The 15,598-nt window shown below is 38.0% G+C and overlaps 1 protein-coding gene across 3 annotated transcripts in view; it reads left to right on the forward strand.

The window, feature by feature from the left end:
• The window catches only part of unc5c (unc-5 netrin receptor C), a 189,477-nt gene that overhangs the window by 89,682 nt on the left and 84,197 nt on the right, over window positions 1-15,598 (forward strand). For all 3 annotated transcript variants that reach the window (XM_038296806.1, XM_038296807.1, XM_038296809.1), the window contains exon 2: window positions 11,920-12,150. In XM_038296806.1, coding sequence (XP_038152734.1) covers window positions 11,920-12,150 — 231 coding nt within the window. The remainder of the gene's footprint in view (window positions 1-11,919; window positions 12,151-15,598) is intronic.

Genomic DNA, 15,598 nt, shown 5'->3' on the forward strand with positions numbered 1-15,598 from the left:
CACAAGTTTTATCCATTTGTCACAATACAAATAGCCCAATAGGTCCTTATATTTGTAACTTTTTACTTTATTTAGTTTTGAAACAAACAAAACTGTTGTCTTGTGAGTTTTATGCCTTTACATTTAAACTACTATATTTTTTTAACTTTTGGCTTGTAGTTCTCATCAGTCATACAAAAAAATGACTAATTTAGAGGTTATAAAATAATGGAATAATGAAAAAAAAAATTATTGTGAGGAAGATAAGGTGCACCAACCATTACTCTTAAGATTTAAATCTTCATGTTTATGTTTAGAGTCTGTTTAAATGTCCTGATTAAATTTTAAAGTAATAAATGTTACTTTAACATTGTTTCTACCCATTGCTCTAATTTCATCCAGATTTTCCAGCTATCCTTTGAACTTCCGATTATTGCTGGAGCTGCATGACGTACAGATTTCAAACGGATGCGACAAGTGCAAAAGTGCTTAAAAGGCAAAGCTTGAGAGTTTGCCTCCCCTACCAGCCGTAACTAATTAATATTAGCTAATCTCAGCTAAATGCACATCCGTCATCAGTTTGATGTCTCATACTGGTGTTAAATGTATAGAAAAGTTTTTACTTTAAGAACAAATTTAACCTGATTTAAGTTTATGTCTAACCTAGATGCCGTTTGTGAATTTTAACCCTGAATATAACAGTTGCTTAGTTGAATTTGCCTCAAAAACATTCTTGTGAAAATGCTAATTTTGTCTGTAGTTTTAAAAGTGCCAACCATGACTCTAGAAGTTAATATGATGCCCTTAATGGTTATATGTATAAACAAAACACAGCTAACCCTAACTGTTGAGTCTGCATACATCGCAAGACTTGGTTGATATATTTTTTGTTCATTTTTATCTCTTCCTTTAGTCTTTAGCTGAGTTGTGCATCCTGCTGGTATTGGCCAATTAACCAAATTTAGAGCATCTCTTCAGGCTGTTGGGCACAGTGAGGGGGTCAGGGAGTGCTGCATGTCTCCTCTGACAGGTCCAGCTTTACTCCACAGCCCACCGGTCAGTGTGGGGTAGGGTGACAGCCCTGTCTGGCTTTGAGCACCCAGGGGTGTGACATGTGACAAGTGAATGGGCCTGCCAGCTTGTGCAGAAACGACCAGTCGTCAGCATGTGAAGTCAAGCAGGGGAGTTATGCAGCGGCTGCTTTGAACTGGATTAAAGTGTTTGTGCATCACTGAATGCATGGGCTGTGATGGTGGGTGGGCGGAAAAGCATAGGAGCATGACATATTAATATTGACACGTGTCACTGAGTACTCCAAGCATAAAAACAGCGTGATCAAACCTGCGTGAAGTTAATTGGGTCCGTCTTGTAGTGTTTTTGCTCAAACCACTTTTGCACCTCTTGAAGATGGTTGGCCAGACACCCCACTCTTCTATACAACCCTCTCCTCTGTTTTTCCCTCCCATGGACTCTTCTCCAAGCAATGTGTGTTCCAGACCGCGCCGTAAATTAGTCCCGTGAGGTGACATGGTGCTTGCAGGGTAATTTGGACAATGGGGCGTTCGACAGCTCACCCATCAAGGCTACAACGCCCCAGGGAGCCATTTCTCCTCTGGAGCTTTTCTCTGTCTCTGTCTTGCTACGATTCTCCCTCAGCGCCGATGGACACTGACTCTCTAAGTAGCGGCATCATTCTACCATCAGCCACCAAGGACACTTCTCATTCACGAGCACATACAGTATGTGGATGGGGACTTGAGGGGCTTGGCCTGTTAGGTGGACGAAAAAACCCAAAACAAAAACAAAGGTAATGGAAAGAAAACATGAGATGAAATCAGAAGTATAGGAAATGTTTAGAAAAGTTGCCAAAATAGCAAGAGCTACTATAAACCTTAGTGTTCAGGGTTAAAATATGAAACATATTTTATTAATAGTCATAATCCATACTCTGCTATTGTACTACAAACAAAAAAAGCAGTTGATTAATGAACAGTGGCATTGGACCAGTAGGATATTACAGAATATCCTTGGATAAAACACCAGTAGACAGCAGTGTAAAATAAATAAGTATAAGAGGAGCTCTCTGCCTTTGATATCTTTTATTATAATTTAGAAAATAAATTACCTGTATTTCTATAGTGCACTTTCAAGTCAGGGAAATCCAAAGCATTTCAAACTACATTTGCCTTTTCACCCATTCATGCACACTTTCACATACTGATGGTTGCAAGATACCCTGACAGAGGAAAGAGTGCCATACACAGGCGCCACAACGACCGGGGCGTGACCCGCCGACCCGTGCCTAAATACAGCTATTAAGGGAAAGTTGTAAAAATAATAATGTACTTCCTGTAATTTTCATTCTCAATAAGATTTGGGTTTCAGTATATCTATTTAAGGTCAACCGTCTCTTGGCGTTGACATTATGGTTTCCTGAACTCAAACAAAATCAGTCTAATGAGCTCTACTGGAAAAGAGGCAATCAATTGTACTACAAGCCATTGTCCCTCAGCAGGATGGTAAACAGACACTGCTTACAATTTTCTAAGTCTATCAATTTGCAACCATTGTCCCTTGAAGGGATGTTTTAGCAGAATCAAAGGTTTAGATCTCAGGCTGGACTCAGATTTATCTAAATGGGTGGCTGTAGACAATTACTTTTGGCTTAAGAAGCACTAACCAATCGTTTCACAAGAATATACTTGTATTCACACTCACTGGCTCTTATCAGTGTCCGCTCTTTATCAAAGCAGAGTATACACTTTGTTTAAAGAATGTGAATCTCCTCTTTGGTCCCTTTTATAATCAAAATAATGTCTGGCCAGTTCTTTAGTTTTGAAATCCAACCTCCTGTGACCTAAGTTTGCAGTGGCTAGCTTTGTTAAACTACTTTCTCCTTTATAACAAAAACCCTAAAGTATTTGGTCAGTTGAACTTTATTGTCATGGTGCTCTGACCTTGCCTCTTCTGGCATTGATGTGACTGGAGAGACAGTGACAGATGCCTGGCATGACCCAGGCAAAGACCAGCTGCCACCTGCCAGGGTGCTGTCCGAGAGGACCAAGTGAAGGTCAGGGATGAAGATCAGAGAGAACATGTAAACACACCCAAAGCAAATGATATGAATAGCATTGAAAAGTTAAGAGAAGGAGAGCTTTATTCTTTATGCTGACGGGTTATTTGTTCTAAAAGTTATGAGATTTTTTTTCTGGAAATACACCAAATTTTGTGTGGGACTCCTAACTGCTGATTTTTCTTAAGCTTTGACTAGCAGATGCTGCGGTTGTTTGTTTTTGTGAGATAGGGTTTAACTATTGTTTCAAATTCAATTAAGTACAATCAGCATTATTTAACAGTAATCTGTGTTTATTCAAGAGGATCTAGATCCTTAAACAGGCTTTAGGATGTTAAAAGGGCTACCAACCTTTCTAAATCCAGCATGTTTCACAACATACAAGCTTGAAGCTTGAGGAATAAAACAGCTTTGTTTTATTAACTTTAGCCTTCCTGTTTTTTTTTTTTCCTTTCTCTCTCTCCCTCTCTCTTGCTTACTAACAGCCTGACAGAAAACAGACACATCAACACATAGAGAATTTTATCATTTTGGGTTTTGTTTCTTATAATGCATTTCCCCTGAAATGCTTTAAAACACTTAAACGATTTCAACTGCAATTGAAAAATTCTTCCTTTTAAGCCATTTTCACTAATTAGCGGCATCCAGAGCAAATAACTTGTTAGCATAAACTGCTACCATTTACAAATTATGTCATAACTAGATAAAATAAATTTTACTTTTTGGTTTTCAGTAGGGAGTCTTAAAAATAATGTCTGAAAATGTAATTGGATGGTAGAAAGTGGGAGCTGCATTAGCTTTTCATGTAGTGGTCTTAATTACTTTGTGCAGATTTTTTACATACTGATATAATCACCGAATTAGATTTATCTGTAATGTTAAAATATATGTATTTAATGCATTTCTGTGGTTTAACAGTTTACAGTCTTCACTTAAGTATACTTTGCTTTGAACTGTACTGACTTATGCTGCAAACAATCTAGGTGTATTTTAGTGCATATTTAAACAAATATCTGTTTTTCCTTTTTGATTTCCTAGAGATGAGATATGATTGTTTAGCACATCCCAACAGAGGTTCACGTAGGATAGACAGAGAAAGAGGCCACTGGTCCCCTGTAACAATCAATAAATACCTTCTGCAGCAAGGCATTAGAAGGGTCAAGTTTTATAGATACATTAGCTTGCATAAACTATTGAGCTGAAAGAGGCATTTTAAGAGAACCACATCACAATGATGTGGGCTTAAACCTGCTTCCTGTTTCTTAAATAAAAAATGCTGTTGAAAAAAGGAGCATAAGTATTGATCAAGGCCAGTTGGATGTTCAGCTCTTTATCTAATCAAATACTATTGGCTCCAAAAAGTCATTACAATAGTTTATGTTCACTCAGTAAAATCAGTAGGAGGGTCTAAAGCACATTTATAGATATAAACTATCGACCTATTATTAGTTGAGATGACAGCTATATTGTTTATTCTTGTTCTTGACAACTCAATTGTAAACTACTTCCACTAAGACCTCTTCATGCAGTAGCCAAAAATCTTTCCAGTAAAATATCCAGCTGACCAGTGACTAGATTTTCGCCACATTCGCCACTGTTGTTCTTTGTCTGGACTTGCTCTATATGTGTATAGATAATTCAAAAAAATTTGGTAGGATAGAAAGGGAGAGAGTTTGAGATGGGAATTTAAAGCACAAAGAAATGAAATGAAGAAAATTTGTTCTAGTGCTCATCCTTGTTCGTGCTCGACTTGCCCCTGATGGAGGGGAAACATTGGTCTCAAAGACACACTGCTTTCCTTTGGACAATAAATCTGCTCAAGCACTGATAAAGTAGAGGCAGCTTATCTTGCACAGCACGGTCAGACCCCCGGCGTTTTAAAAGGTGCTAAAACAAGACTTCACACATAAAAAACTATTCAGTCTGTTGGGAAAAAATTTTATCACTCTAATATAGGGGTGCAACAAAAGTCCTGCTTATGAGACTGGAAAGTGGATTCACAAAAATGACACAAGAGGAGATTTATTTTGAGTAAATTCAAATTTTATGTATTCATAAAGTGAAGATATGTGCTCATGCAGCAAATGCCTTTGATATGCTAAACAGATATATGGCTGCCTAGCATAGTGATAGAATTATGTGTTGGATGCCCAAAGAAATAATTCTTGAGCATTATAGCCTCGTCAGCCAGACTGATGCGCCGTTTATAGGTCGAATCAGTCTGATAGGATGTGTTCGACTTCAAAGACTGCATCCTCCAAGGATCCTGTCTATCTGAACTGGATCCTTCGAGGCAGGAAGAGTTTTGGCTATGGATCCAAACAGGTCCTGGCTTCCTCTGCATTCACCGCCTGTGCGCTCTGTCGACTAGCAACATTAACAGTTGACACAAAAAACAGACACATAATGGATGCTTGACTTCTCACTCCTGTTCTGGGTTTTAATAACATTTTCTGAAGAGCTTTAACAGCAATACAGTCATTACGAATATCATATTTACACTGCACAGATATTACAATCTGTGCTTAAATATCTGCCAAACCCGTTTGCACAGGGACATTTCAAACCTTTCAATAAACCAAACATTACCCACCACATTTCAATTACTCAAAAACCATTAAAGCTATTATTTTCATTAATTTCAGATAAAAATAATTACATTCCTCTGAGCATGGAGTAGACAGCTTGCTTGGACTAGCAATGAATTACAGGATACCCAAGACTACATAGGATACACCGACCCGTCCTTTAAAACAGGCAAAAAAAAAAGGCTGCATTTTTCGGCCGCATAACAAGGAGTCTTCCAATCCAAACAGGCCTCGGCGCCAGCCTGTGACATAAACAGGCAAAGGATCTGGCCTTGGGAGGACGCAGCCCTTGTATTCAAACTCAGTGTCAACACCCAATTCGTAACGACCCGTATTTCCTGAGAAAATACATGCATTCAAATTCTTTCTTTTTTATCACACATCTGCCAGAAATGGTATCATATGCTATTTCCGGGAGCTAACTTTTTCGTCTTTGGATTAAAAAATAAATCTAGTCTTTTGGAATTTCTTTTTTTTTCCTGTCCCGCTAACCTTACTGTATATAGTGCTTAATCTAAAGAAAGAAAAAATTAAAATGCAGATAAACATGGTTTAATCATATTTTGCTGGACTGCACTGAGCATGTCCGATGATACCAGAGAAAATGTTAAAAGCACCAAATTGTCTCAGAAAAGTCATAAGAAAGTTTTAGCGATGCAGTGTAACATTATTTACTGATTTAAGGATATAAATAAGTACTTTTAGTACCATAATTGCATTATTTATGGCGACCTGGATGAATATCTGCTTGCACATGTGCAAATGAGCCGATGGTACGGATCGTACTTCCGGTACGGATCAGGTAGTGATAAGTCCTGCGTCCCACGCTGTGATTGGTCCAGCCAGAACTGGCGGGAGATAACAGTGGTTCACATGACTGAATTATGCTATTTTAAACTCAGTCTTTCTGGCTAGGCTAGGAGCATTATGTAGCTAAGCCAGCAAATCTTTACAAGGCAGTGACATTTTTTTAATATAATAAAGTATTGTATTTACAGATTGACAGTAAATATACCCTGTGGAGTCTGTTCCATGTACTCCGCTGTTATGTACTTAATTTTACCTTGATACATTGTGTAATTCAGATTTTATGTTCCATAGTTATGCATTTTCCCTGGAGCCACTCTGGTTCATTCCATGTAATTCAAGGCTTTATAAAAAAATTTTCTTCTCTTTACTTCATGCATAATATTTAAATAATTATACGTGAAGCAATTATAAGGAATCTATTACTTGAGGACACAGTGATTAAGAAACCCCTGGTCATCACCAATTTTTGCAACTTTGACCAACTTTAACTACATTGCTGTCTGCAAGAAACTCATTTAAAGATTAATTTAAAATAAAAAAAATAAATAAAAAAAAAACAGCTTGCAAAAAATCTATTCAGGAGACATGTTATATGAAATCCTATTACTTTATTAAATAACACCCAAATACAAAAATTGAGTCCTCCCTTAGTTTACAGTGACAGTGTGCAGGCCTTATCCATTAAGCTGAAACACAAATCACATGTTTACACCAGAATTAGATGAACTCTGTCATCTTCTGTTTTTAAACACTAATATTCACATAATACTTTCTACCATGTCATATTGTCTGCCTGCGTGGTTTCTTTCCTATGGATGACATTTTAAAACCTATAACTAAGCTCCATAACAGGACATTTTATAGTGGTAAATAATGGCATTTTTAAACTTTTTTTGTAACACTTGTATTGCCATACTTGCACTGATTCTTAAACCCAGTCCTGAAAATGTCCGTTCCATTAGGAATGGTACAAATTGACATTTACGACTTCCAACCTTCAAACCCTGTTATGGCCAGAGGTCATTCTTTTATATCAAAGCAAAGAATAATATTCCACAACGGATAATGGCTACCTCAACCTCTGGCACTTTTTCAGAAGAATTATGCACGCCATCTGCTAAACACCTTTCAGTAGAACCACTGAACGGTAGCTGCCGGTCTGTTTGTGCTGTTTTCTATGTATGCAAATATGATTTTGGATATCTGTGTATTTTTCATGTGTTACAGAACATGAACCTACTTTAAAACAGCAATTATGCTCAGCCAAGTGTAATTTGTTTATTTTGCTGTTTTAAATACTTGAATAGAAAACACATTGCCTTGGCTTTTACTGCCCCTTGTTATCATGACAGTTTTCGTGGGTCTTTTTTTCTTGTTTGTACTCAGTAGGTGGATCTCTTGCAAAGCTGACATAAGGACAAGAAAGTGTTTCCGCCATTTAAGAAATCATTACATTTTAGCTCCTCTTCCTACTTATCAAAGGGGATTTGGGGGTTAATCATTAGGCCATGCCAACAAATGTAACATTTCCCCTATATAAATGTGATATATCCTTGAAAAAATGTTTTAACCCATAGCATAGTGCACTCCTACCACATACAGTCTAATTTTATAAGCTTCTGGGTGAGAAATAATAGCTAGCTTCTATCCAGCCACAGCCCCCAGCTTCTCCTGAGGCACTTGAGGGTTGGTCTGAAACTATGGAATACTGTATTTTACACGTGATCTATTGAAGAAGTGCTCAGTTTTCTACAACAGATGTCACCACCAACAATATCCCCCACTATCACATTTTCTTCACAACCCAACCTAACATTTGTAGTTGCTTAGATTAACTTGAAAAACCTTTAGTCATTTGTACCTGTTTGAGCTTTGTCTCCTTTAGTTTTCAATATATTTTCAATACAAAATATATATTTTGGAAAAAAAAATTTGAAGTAAATGACACATCAGAAGCTTTTGGGGGAGTCAGGCATTTTCAGTTGCACATTTCAAATTACAAATTAATTTTGCACTTCCATTGCAAATAAATACCTCCTTTTTTGGGGGGGGGTTTGTTCTTTAAACCAGAATTGAATTTCCACTCTATTTGGATTATGTTATTTTTTTTATGTCAATGTTTTGTGTAGTACCTCAGCATGTATTTTATTTCAATACTTTGTTCTGTTTTATTACTGAACTATCTCAAACATATTCATCCATAACTATTATTTACTATATTTTCCAGCTGGACTCAAGGCCAAGAGATGCTAAACGCCAAAGTACCTCATGTAGCACCAAGGCTCAGTTGACTTAATCCTTTTTCGTACTTCTGTTCAATGGGACTCTGTATTTTGGTTGCTTCTACCTGATTAATGTGTTGGCAGTGATTGATTTCAAAGCTTTGTCTACTAGATCAGCTCTCACTGCAGGACCTGGTTTTCTGATCATTTTCATTTAAGAAAAAATTCTAGTTGAGATATGACCTCATATAAAATTCAAGTAATATTCAATTTGCGCCTTAAACTATTCTCTTGGAGACTCACAATATGCATTAGAAAAACTTACCCAATTACAGAGCAAAATACAATTAGAAGAAAATCGCTGCAAGGACATATTTCATGAAATTTTAAACACTCAATTTGGAGGCTGTACAATTTTTTTTTCTATTTAGATAAAGTGAGAGTTACAGAAATGCTTAAGGGAAATCTATAGTGCGTACAGGGATAGCATGCCATATTGTTAAAAATTGATCAAACTTTAAAGGCGATAAGCATTTAATTTTACATATTTATTTTAAAAGTAGGCTTTACAGTAAAAAAAATCTATTTTTTTTCCCTTTTTTTATTCCTCATAAGGTATGTGAACCTGAAGAAAGGTGGAGGTTTCTGATATGCTAAAGTTACAGTGTATGCTAAATTTTGATCGCAAGGCTAGTGCCATACATCTAAATGTATCATTCCTAGAACTAAGGAAGGTGAGGAGTTTGAATATCTCTGAGCAAATTTATGTTCACCAGCTTGCTTCTTGTAAGTGCTTGTATTTGTATTGGCACATCAGACGTGTGCCTGTCTTGTGTTGTAAGTGAACTGTAGATTCACGGCTGCTTCAGATGTATCAACCTCTGAGTTTGACAGAGGCAGCAGAGCCAGGAGGGGGAGAAAGATGGAGAGATAATGGGAATGGAGGGCGAAAGAAGGCTAGCACAATCTTTAATGAGTTTCCTTGGCTCTCTTTGCCGGTTTCTGGGTCAGGGTCCCTTTGGCTGAGTGTGTGGGTGGACTCGGGACTGTGTTACACAAAAGAAAGACTAAGCCAAGGTCTGCTTATTAAGTCTTTAGATTTATGAAGACATCACTAGAAAATTTCATGGAGAAAAAAGTCTAACTTTTTCTTGATGGAAAATGCAGTTTAAATGTAATTTTTTTGTAACAAATGTATAACAAACCATTATTCCTACAAAACATGACATAGAGCAATTGCATTTAGAGGTTACTTAATTGTTACAGCAAATAGAATTGATCTGTATATGGTCCATTCTCTGTATGAATCCAGCTTTTTATGAAGGCCCCAAAGACATCATGAAGAAATGAAAAAGAAAAGCTTTAATTTTACATATTATATATACTTTTTTGTTGAAATCAGGTGATGTTTGCTTAAAAAACCACAGAAAAAAAAAGTTATCACCAAAATTGGAGCCATAGAACAAATTTGCTCTTGAGACATAGGCTTCAGACCCCTTGCCTAGATCAAAGCATATTTATATGTTAGAATGGCCCACTCAGTCATGACCTAAATCTAGTTGGAAATCTGTGGCACGACTCAGAAGTTGATGTCCACAGATGCTCCCAGTCCAAAGTATCTAAGCTGAAGCAAAGATTGAAAAAAGAAAAAACAGCCTTTTAATGTACCAAATTGCAAGAGGCACATCCTAAACAATGGCAGCCATAGTGTTTAGGGACTTTGGGAGGACTGAATGAGGTATTTACTCTTCCCTTTTAAAATTACAATTCTAAACTAGTTTGTTTGTTTGTTTAAAATCCCAGTTTTGTACATATTCATGAGCGAAGAGTTTTTTCCCCCCGTATTTTACCAAAAATTAAACTCTCAGGGGTATGAATACTTTTGCAAGATACTGTACACAAGCAAATCTCTTTCATCTTTGCGATGTTAGATTTGTTCCTTTTTCTGATTGGTTTCTTCTGCACTTTCATTTCCTAGCAATCAGCTTTAGTCCGCTTGCAGGTATGGAAGGACAGATAACATTAGAGCAACATCACAGAAAGATATCTGCCCAGTCGAGACGTTATTTAGTGCTCCCAAAAGCATTCACGAGGCAACCTCTGTCAGACAACAAGGCTCCATCATGTCCATACAGGTCAGGGAAGCTGATAGATGGAAGGCCATGGAAGAATTACTGATGGGGCTGATAAACCTCATCGTGATCCAAACAGTCTGCCAACCTGTTCCTGTCCTTCTGCACTACATTTCTGTCTGCCCAGCTCCATTCCTACATATCAATCTGTTTCTGTCTAGCCTAGGTGCTCTCACCGTTCCTTCTTTCCTTCTGTTTCCCACTCTGTCTCTGTTAGTCTGCCTTCTTTCTTTCACAGTCATGAATAATTTATGTCTACCGGTTCGATAATAAGAATAGTACAGTTCTGCAGGTGACAAATAGGGTGGCGAATAGGCCTTATCCTGCCTTCTTCAAAGACTGAGAAAGTTAGCCTGGCTCACTTGGGTGTGCGTGCATGGCTGTGTATTTGTACCACTGTGAGCACTTCTATGTGTATTTGTGCACTTGTATGCACACGCACATGCAGCTGAAAATTTGTGATTTAAGACACAGAGATGAAAGAGACTTGTAATTACAGGGAAGCGTATCTGTCTACTGCAGAAGTATCTGAGGAATGGCACATGGCACAAACTGGGCCAAAAGCCCGAGGTCATTAGATGTGGCGCGTGCATCCGGGTTGTCTGTGCGAGCTGATGTTTGTGTGTATGTCTGAAAAAGAGTGTCAAAGAGGGAGAACACAAGAGAAAATTGGAGGCACGGCTAGAAGAGCTTATAACTTTAGTTCCTTGGAGTCAACCTACGAAACTGTTTCTTGTTATTGGCTCTGCCTGGCATCACTGCTCTTTCATTGCTCAGCAGTCCCTGGTTGTGGTTTGACCAAGTGAGGGTGAGTTTTTGTAAATCCATGCAGGCTTATTGGTCTGAGAGGAATCCCAGAATTTCCTGCAGTCTAAAACACACTTGTGTAAACATTCCAAAATATCAAATGATAGGGATTTCATTGTGTGTGCTCTGTGAAGTGGATTATCTCATCCAAAGACTGGTTATAATACTCCCCCACTGTCTCTTGCCTGCTTTTCTTTCTCTCCATACTGATCCTTACTTTTTGCATCTTCACTCTCTCTTCGTCTTTGCCATTTCTTAAATGTCTACCCTTCCTCTACCATCATGTGACAGAGTTTTTCTCTTTACAGTTGACGATGACTTCATTGGTCTTGGTGAGCTTCCTGAAACATTCCCCTCAGACCCCCCTGAGCCACTTCCAGTGTTTCTGATGGAACCGGAGGAGGCCTACATAGTGAAGAACAAGCCAGTTAACTTGTACTGCAAGGCAACGCCTGCCACTCAGATCTACTTCAAGTGCAACAGTGAGTGGGTTCACCAAAAGGAGCACACCGTGGAGGAGAGGGTGGACGAAAACTCAGGTCAGTAAAAACATCACTTTCATGTAATACTTGTTGTGCAGGCCATTTTTTTTTATAAAAAAGGGCCTCTGTTAAATTACCAAACATTTGTTTGATGTCAATGCATATCCAGCATGGGTCATATTTTCTATGTTCACTTGACTTTGCTTTGAATGCAAAGATAGTCCATACACAGTGCAGGTACATAGATAATCGAACACAATATGATAGATTTATAGCAACAAAGATTTACATGAGTGGGCTGGCACGCAAAAGAGCCTAGTTACCTAGGTGATTGCATTCAGACCTGATAAAATGCTAAAAGATCCACATCTGGACTGGAGAGATGAACTTTTTTCAGAAATCATTATTAAAAATCCTTAAGTTTTGAACATTATTCACTATCTTAAGTAATTTCAAGCAATCAAACATGGACCCTCTGGATTTATAACTTTTTGCATGAAGATGAAAATTTGTTAGTTTTGGAATGCTGCTTGTGACATAAATATCAGTGATTTTGAGAAGCTCTAACCAAAGCTTCCTTAACTGGATTGTATGTAGATCTGAGTCATTTGGTACAACATCATGGCAATGTCTTTTTTTAACCACATAATATGGTGACCGAATGTTGCATTTGCCCTTAAAATGAATGATTGTGTTTCAAATTCAAAAATTATTGTCAACACAGAAATGAGGCTTGTGCACATGAAGATTGAGTAATATGCCAAACAGATGGAACCGGCCATAATGCAACCAAAAAGAACTGCACGTTTTGCACGTTCAAGCTTCTATCAGCATGTTTCTCTTATGCTTGATGACATCTGATAGATTCCTACAGTAAGAAACCAGTCAAAAACAAAAGCACCGCCATGGCTTACCTCGGTGTATAAAGTATTTACTGTACCTGCAGCTATCGCTGACTCTGATTGGCTTTAGGCTTTAAAATGTTGTTTTGATCAATTACACAAACATTCTGTACTGTACACTCAATAAAAAGTGTTTTTGTAGTTTCAACTGGCATGCTTGTTGCAACCATGTGAAGAACATTTTTAAAATCTGTTTTCAGTGTTTGACAAGTGTTAAAATCTTAGTAACTGTCGAGGACTGTGTAATGGTGGTGTTTGCTTTTTTTTTGTATTATCAGGCTTCGCCTGCCATAGCAGGTTTCTCAATCCACTCTATTGCTACAAAAATATATGTACATATATATACAGCTGGTGTTGCAGTCTCTAGAGTTTGGAGAACATGACCTGACCTGGATTTAATCTAGCTGTTAAAAACAACTAAACTTACATTCCTACTATTTGGTAAGACTTTTTAGACCAGCACAAGAAAAAACTTGATTTAGCAAAGATGTGGCCTGTCATTATAAATGTAACAAAAATTAATGCATGTTTTTCTGGTTTACGATTGCCATTTTGTTCACAACAAATCTATACACCTGTTCTCATAAAGAACCATGGAATCACAAATAGAAAATGCTTAAGCTATAATAAAGTCTGTCTTTAAGATTTCACATATTTTTTCGAGGCATCTAAAGGAAGTGAAGGTAGTGCATCTCCAGTAGGGTTGTTTTCTCCTGAACATAGCCCCTGGAGGCACCTGGACCATTACACACAACAAGCTGACGCTGATTGGCCGCATTCAGCTACTGTATTCGAAATTGAGTTCTTTCTGTCGTCCAAAGGTACCAATCACATTGCATTTACCCTTTTCATCCCACTGTTTTGCCTCACACATGCCTCGGAGCTCCCAAAGACACACGGCAAACACTGCTTCGTTGGTCCTGTGTGAGCATTTAAGGTTGTGAGCACATGCATTCACATGCTTCAAGGACTGAAAGCTGTGTTTTTATCAAGGTGGGCAATAAAAACATGCTTCACAGCTGCTCTTAGTACTGACCTACACAAAAGAACTGAGTACAGGCAACAGCAATCTCGTATATGTTATGACAAAAGTCTTACAGCACAGGTACAGGATTTAAAATGTTCAGATTTGTTTAGATGGTACTGATTTTTAAAGGAATGACAGAAAAAAATAAAAACCTTTTCATTTTTGTAATCTTATGTTCTTCAGCATGAATGCAGAAATTCAAGCATGTGTTTTAGTTATGACAAAGAAGAAGGAGAAGGTAGCATTGGCTCTTAGCCCTTGTGTCAGGAGGTTCTGAGCCAAAAGCATCAACAAGGAAAACAACCCACACATAATACAGGCACCCACTCTACAAAGCCATATCCACAGGCTATTTACTGCACAGATATTCATTCGTTTACGCTATTGCAAAGCACAGAAAACACACAGTACACTGAAGTTGCTCAGTGCGTGTGTTGCTTCTCTCAGCCCACTCTTTTGCTCTCTGATTTCTCAAATTGACAGAAAGGGAACACCGATAGAAACCAGCAAGCTTGGTCAATACCACTAATAACAGCCTGAAGAAACTCAATCACTCCTCTCCTTGGTTTTCTTTCCCCCTTTCTATCTTTTTTTCTGTCTCTCTGTCATATTTGAGAGAGCTGATGATCTTATGCAAATAGCACGGTCGCAAGATACTGAGATTAAGTGTACGAGAAACTGAAGACAGAAACCGCAGGTGTTCATTTCATGCTTCTGGCGGTATCCATGCCATTTCTTTCCAGATGTTTTACAGTCTTATATTAGAGCTGTGTGCAGAGCTGTGTAAACATCCTCAGCAAACAGATGTTTCGATTACCATCCTCTGTGCAAAATCTTTAGGGAAACATATGACTAGTATTAAATTTGGCCTCCAGCCTCATGACAAGGACTTCGGATGTAAAGAATCTCATACATGAAAAAACTTGTCCAACTTGTGCTGAGTCATTAAGATTTCTTGAAGAGATAGATTTTACAAGTTTCTCTGTTACTTGGTCAAGTATTCCTAGATTGGTTGAACGGTATTGGCAGCATTTAGGAATCGACTCCTGTAAGTCAAATAATGGAAATTCTGTCCTGCATGTTGTCTCTTCACACAAAGATGTGTCTTTTTGGTATGTGGCTTCTTCCATTTTCTCTGCTGATGCCTGTAAACTTTTATCTCCTGTTCCACCTCTGTCCCACGCTTTGATAAATCCATCCAACTTTGTAGAGGGTATTTAAAAATTACAGCAAACGGCTGCAGCAGCCCCTGTTTATGCATTGAATCACCCTCCTGGTGAGCTTATTTTTCAGCAGTGGAATTTTTTTATAAGGGTCATATGGCTGGTTGGCCAAAGGGGAATGGGGGGCATGAGTACCAGATAAGAGATGTAACCTAGCTGCCTTTATACCTAAGATGCTTTTACTGTTACTTTTATGCATGTGCAGTCGATGTTGAATTATACAGTTCAAATATTTTTCCACCTTTAATGTGGCATGTACTGTTCAACTGAAAAATAAGCACATCTAAGTGGGGAGAAAACATTAAAAGCAAGACTAAAGCGATAAGTTGTCTGCACATGTATTAACACCTTAA

The sequence above is a fragment of the Cyprinodon tularosa genome, unplaced genomic scaffold, assembly GCF_016077235.1.
Source record: "Cyprinodon tularosa strain WSP-4 unplaced genomic scaffold, ASM1607723v1 ctg378, whole genome shotgun sequence".
In the NCBI taxonomy this organism is placed as follows: Eukaryota; Metazoa; Chordata; class Actinopteri; order Cyprinodontiformes; family Cyprinodontidae; genus Cyprinodon; species Cyprinodon tularosa.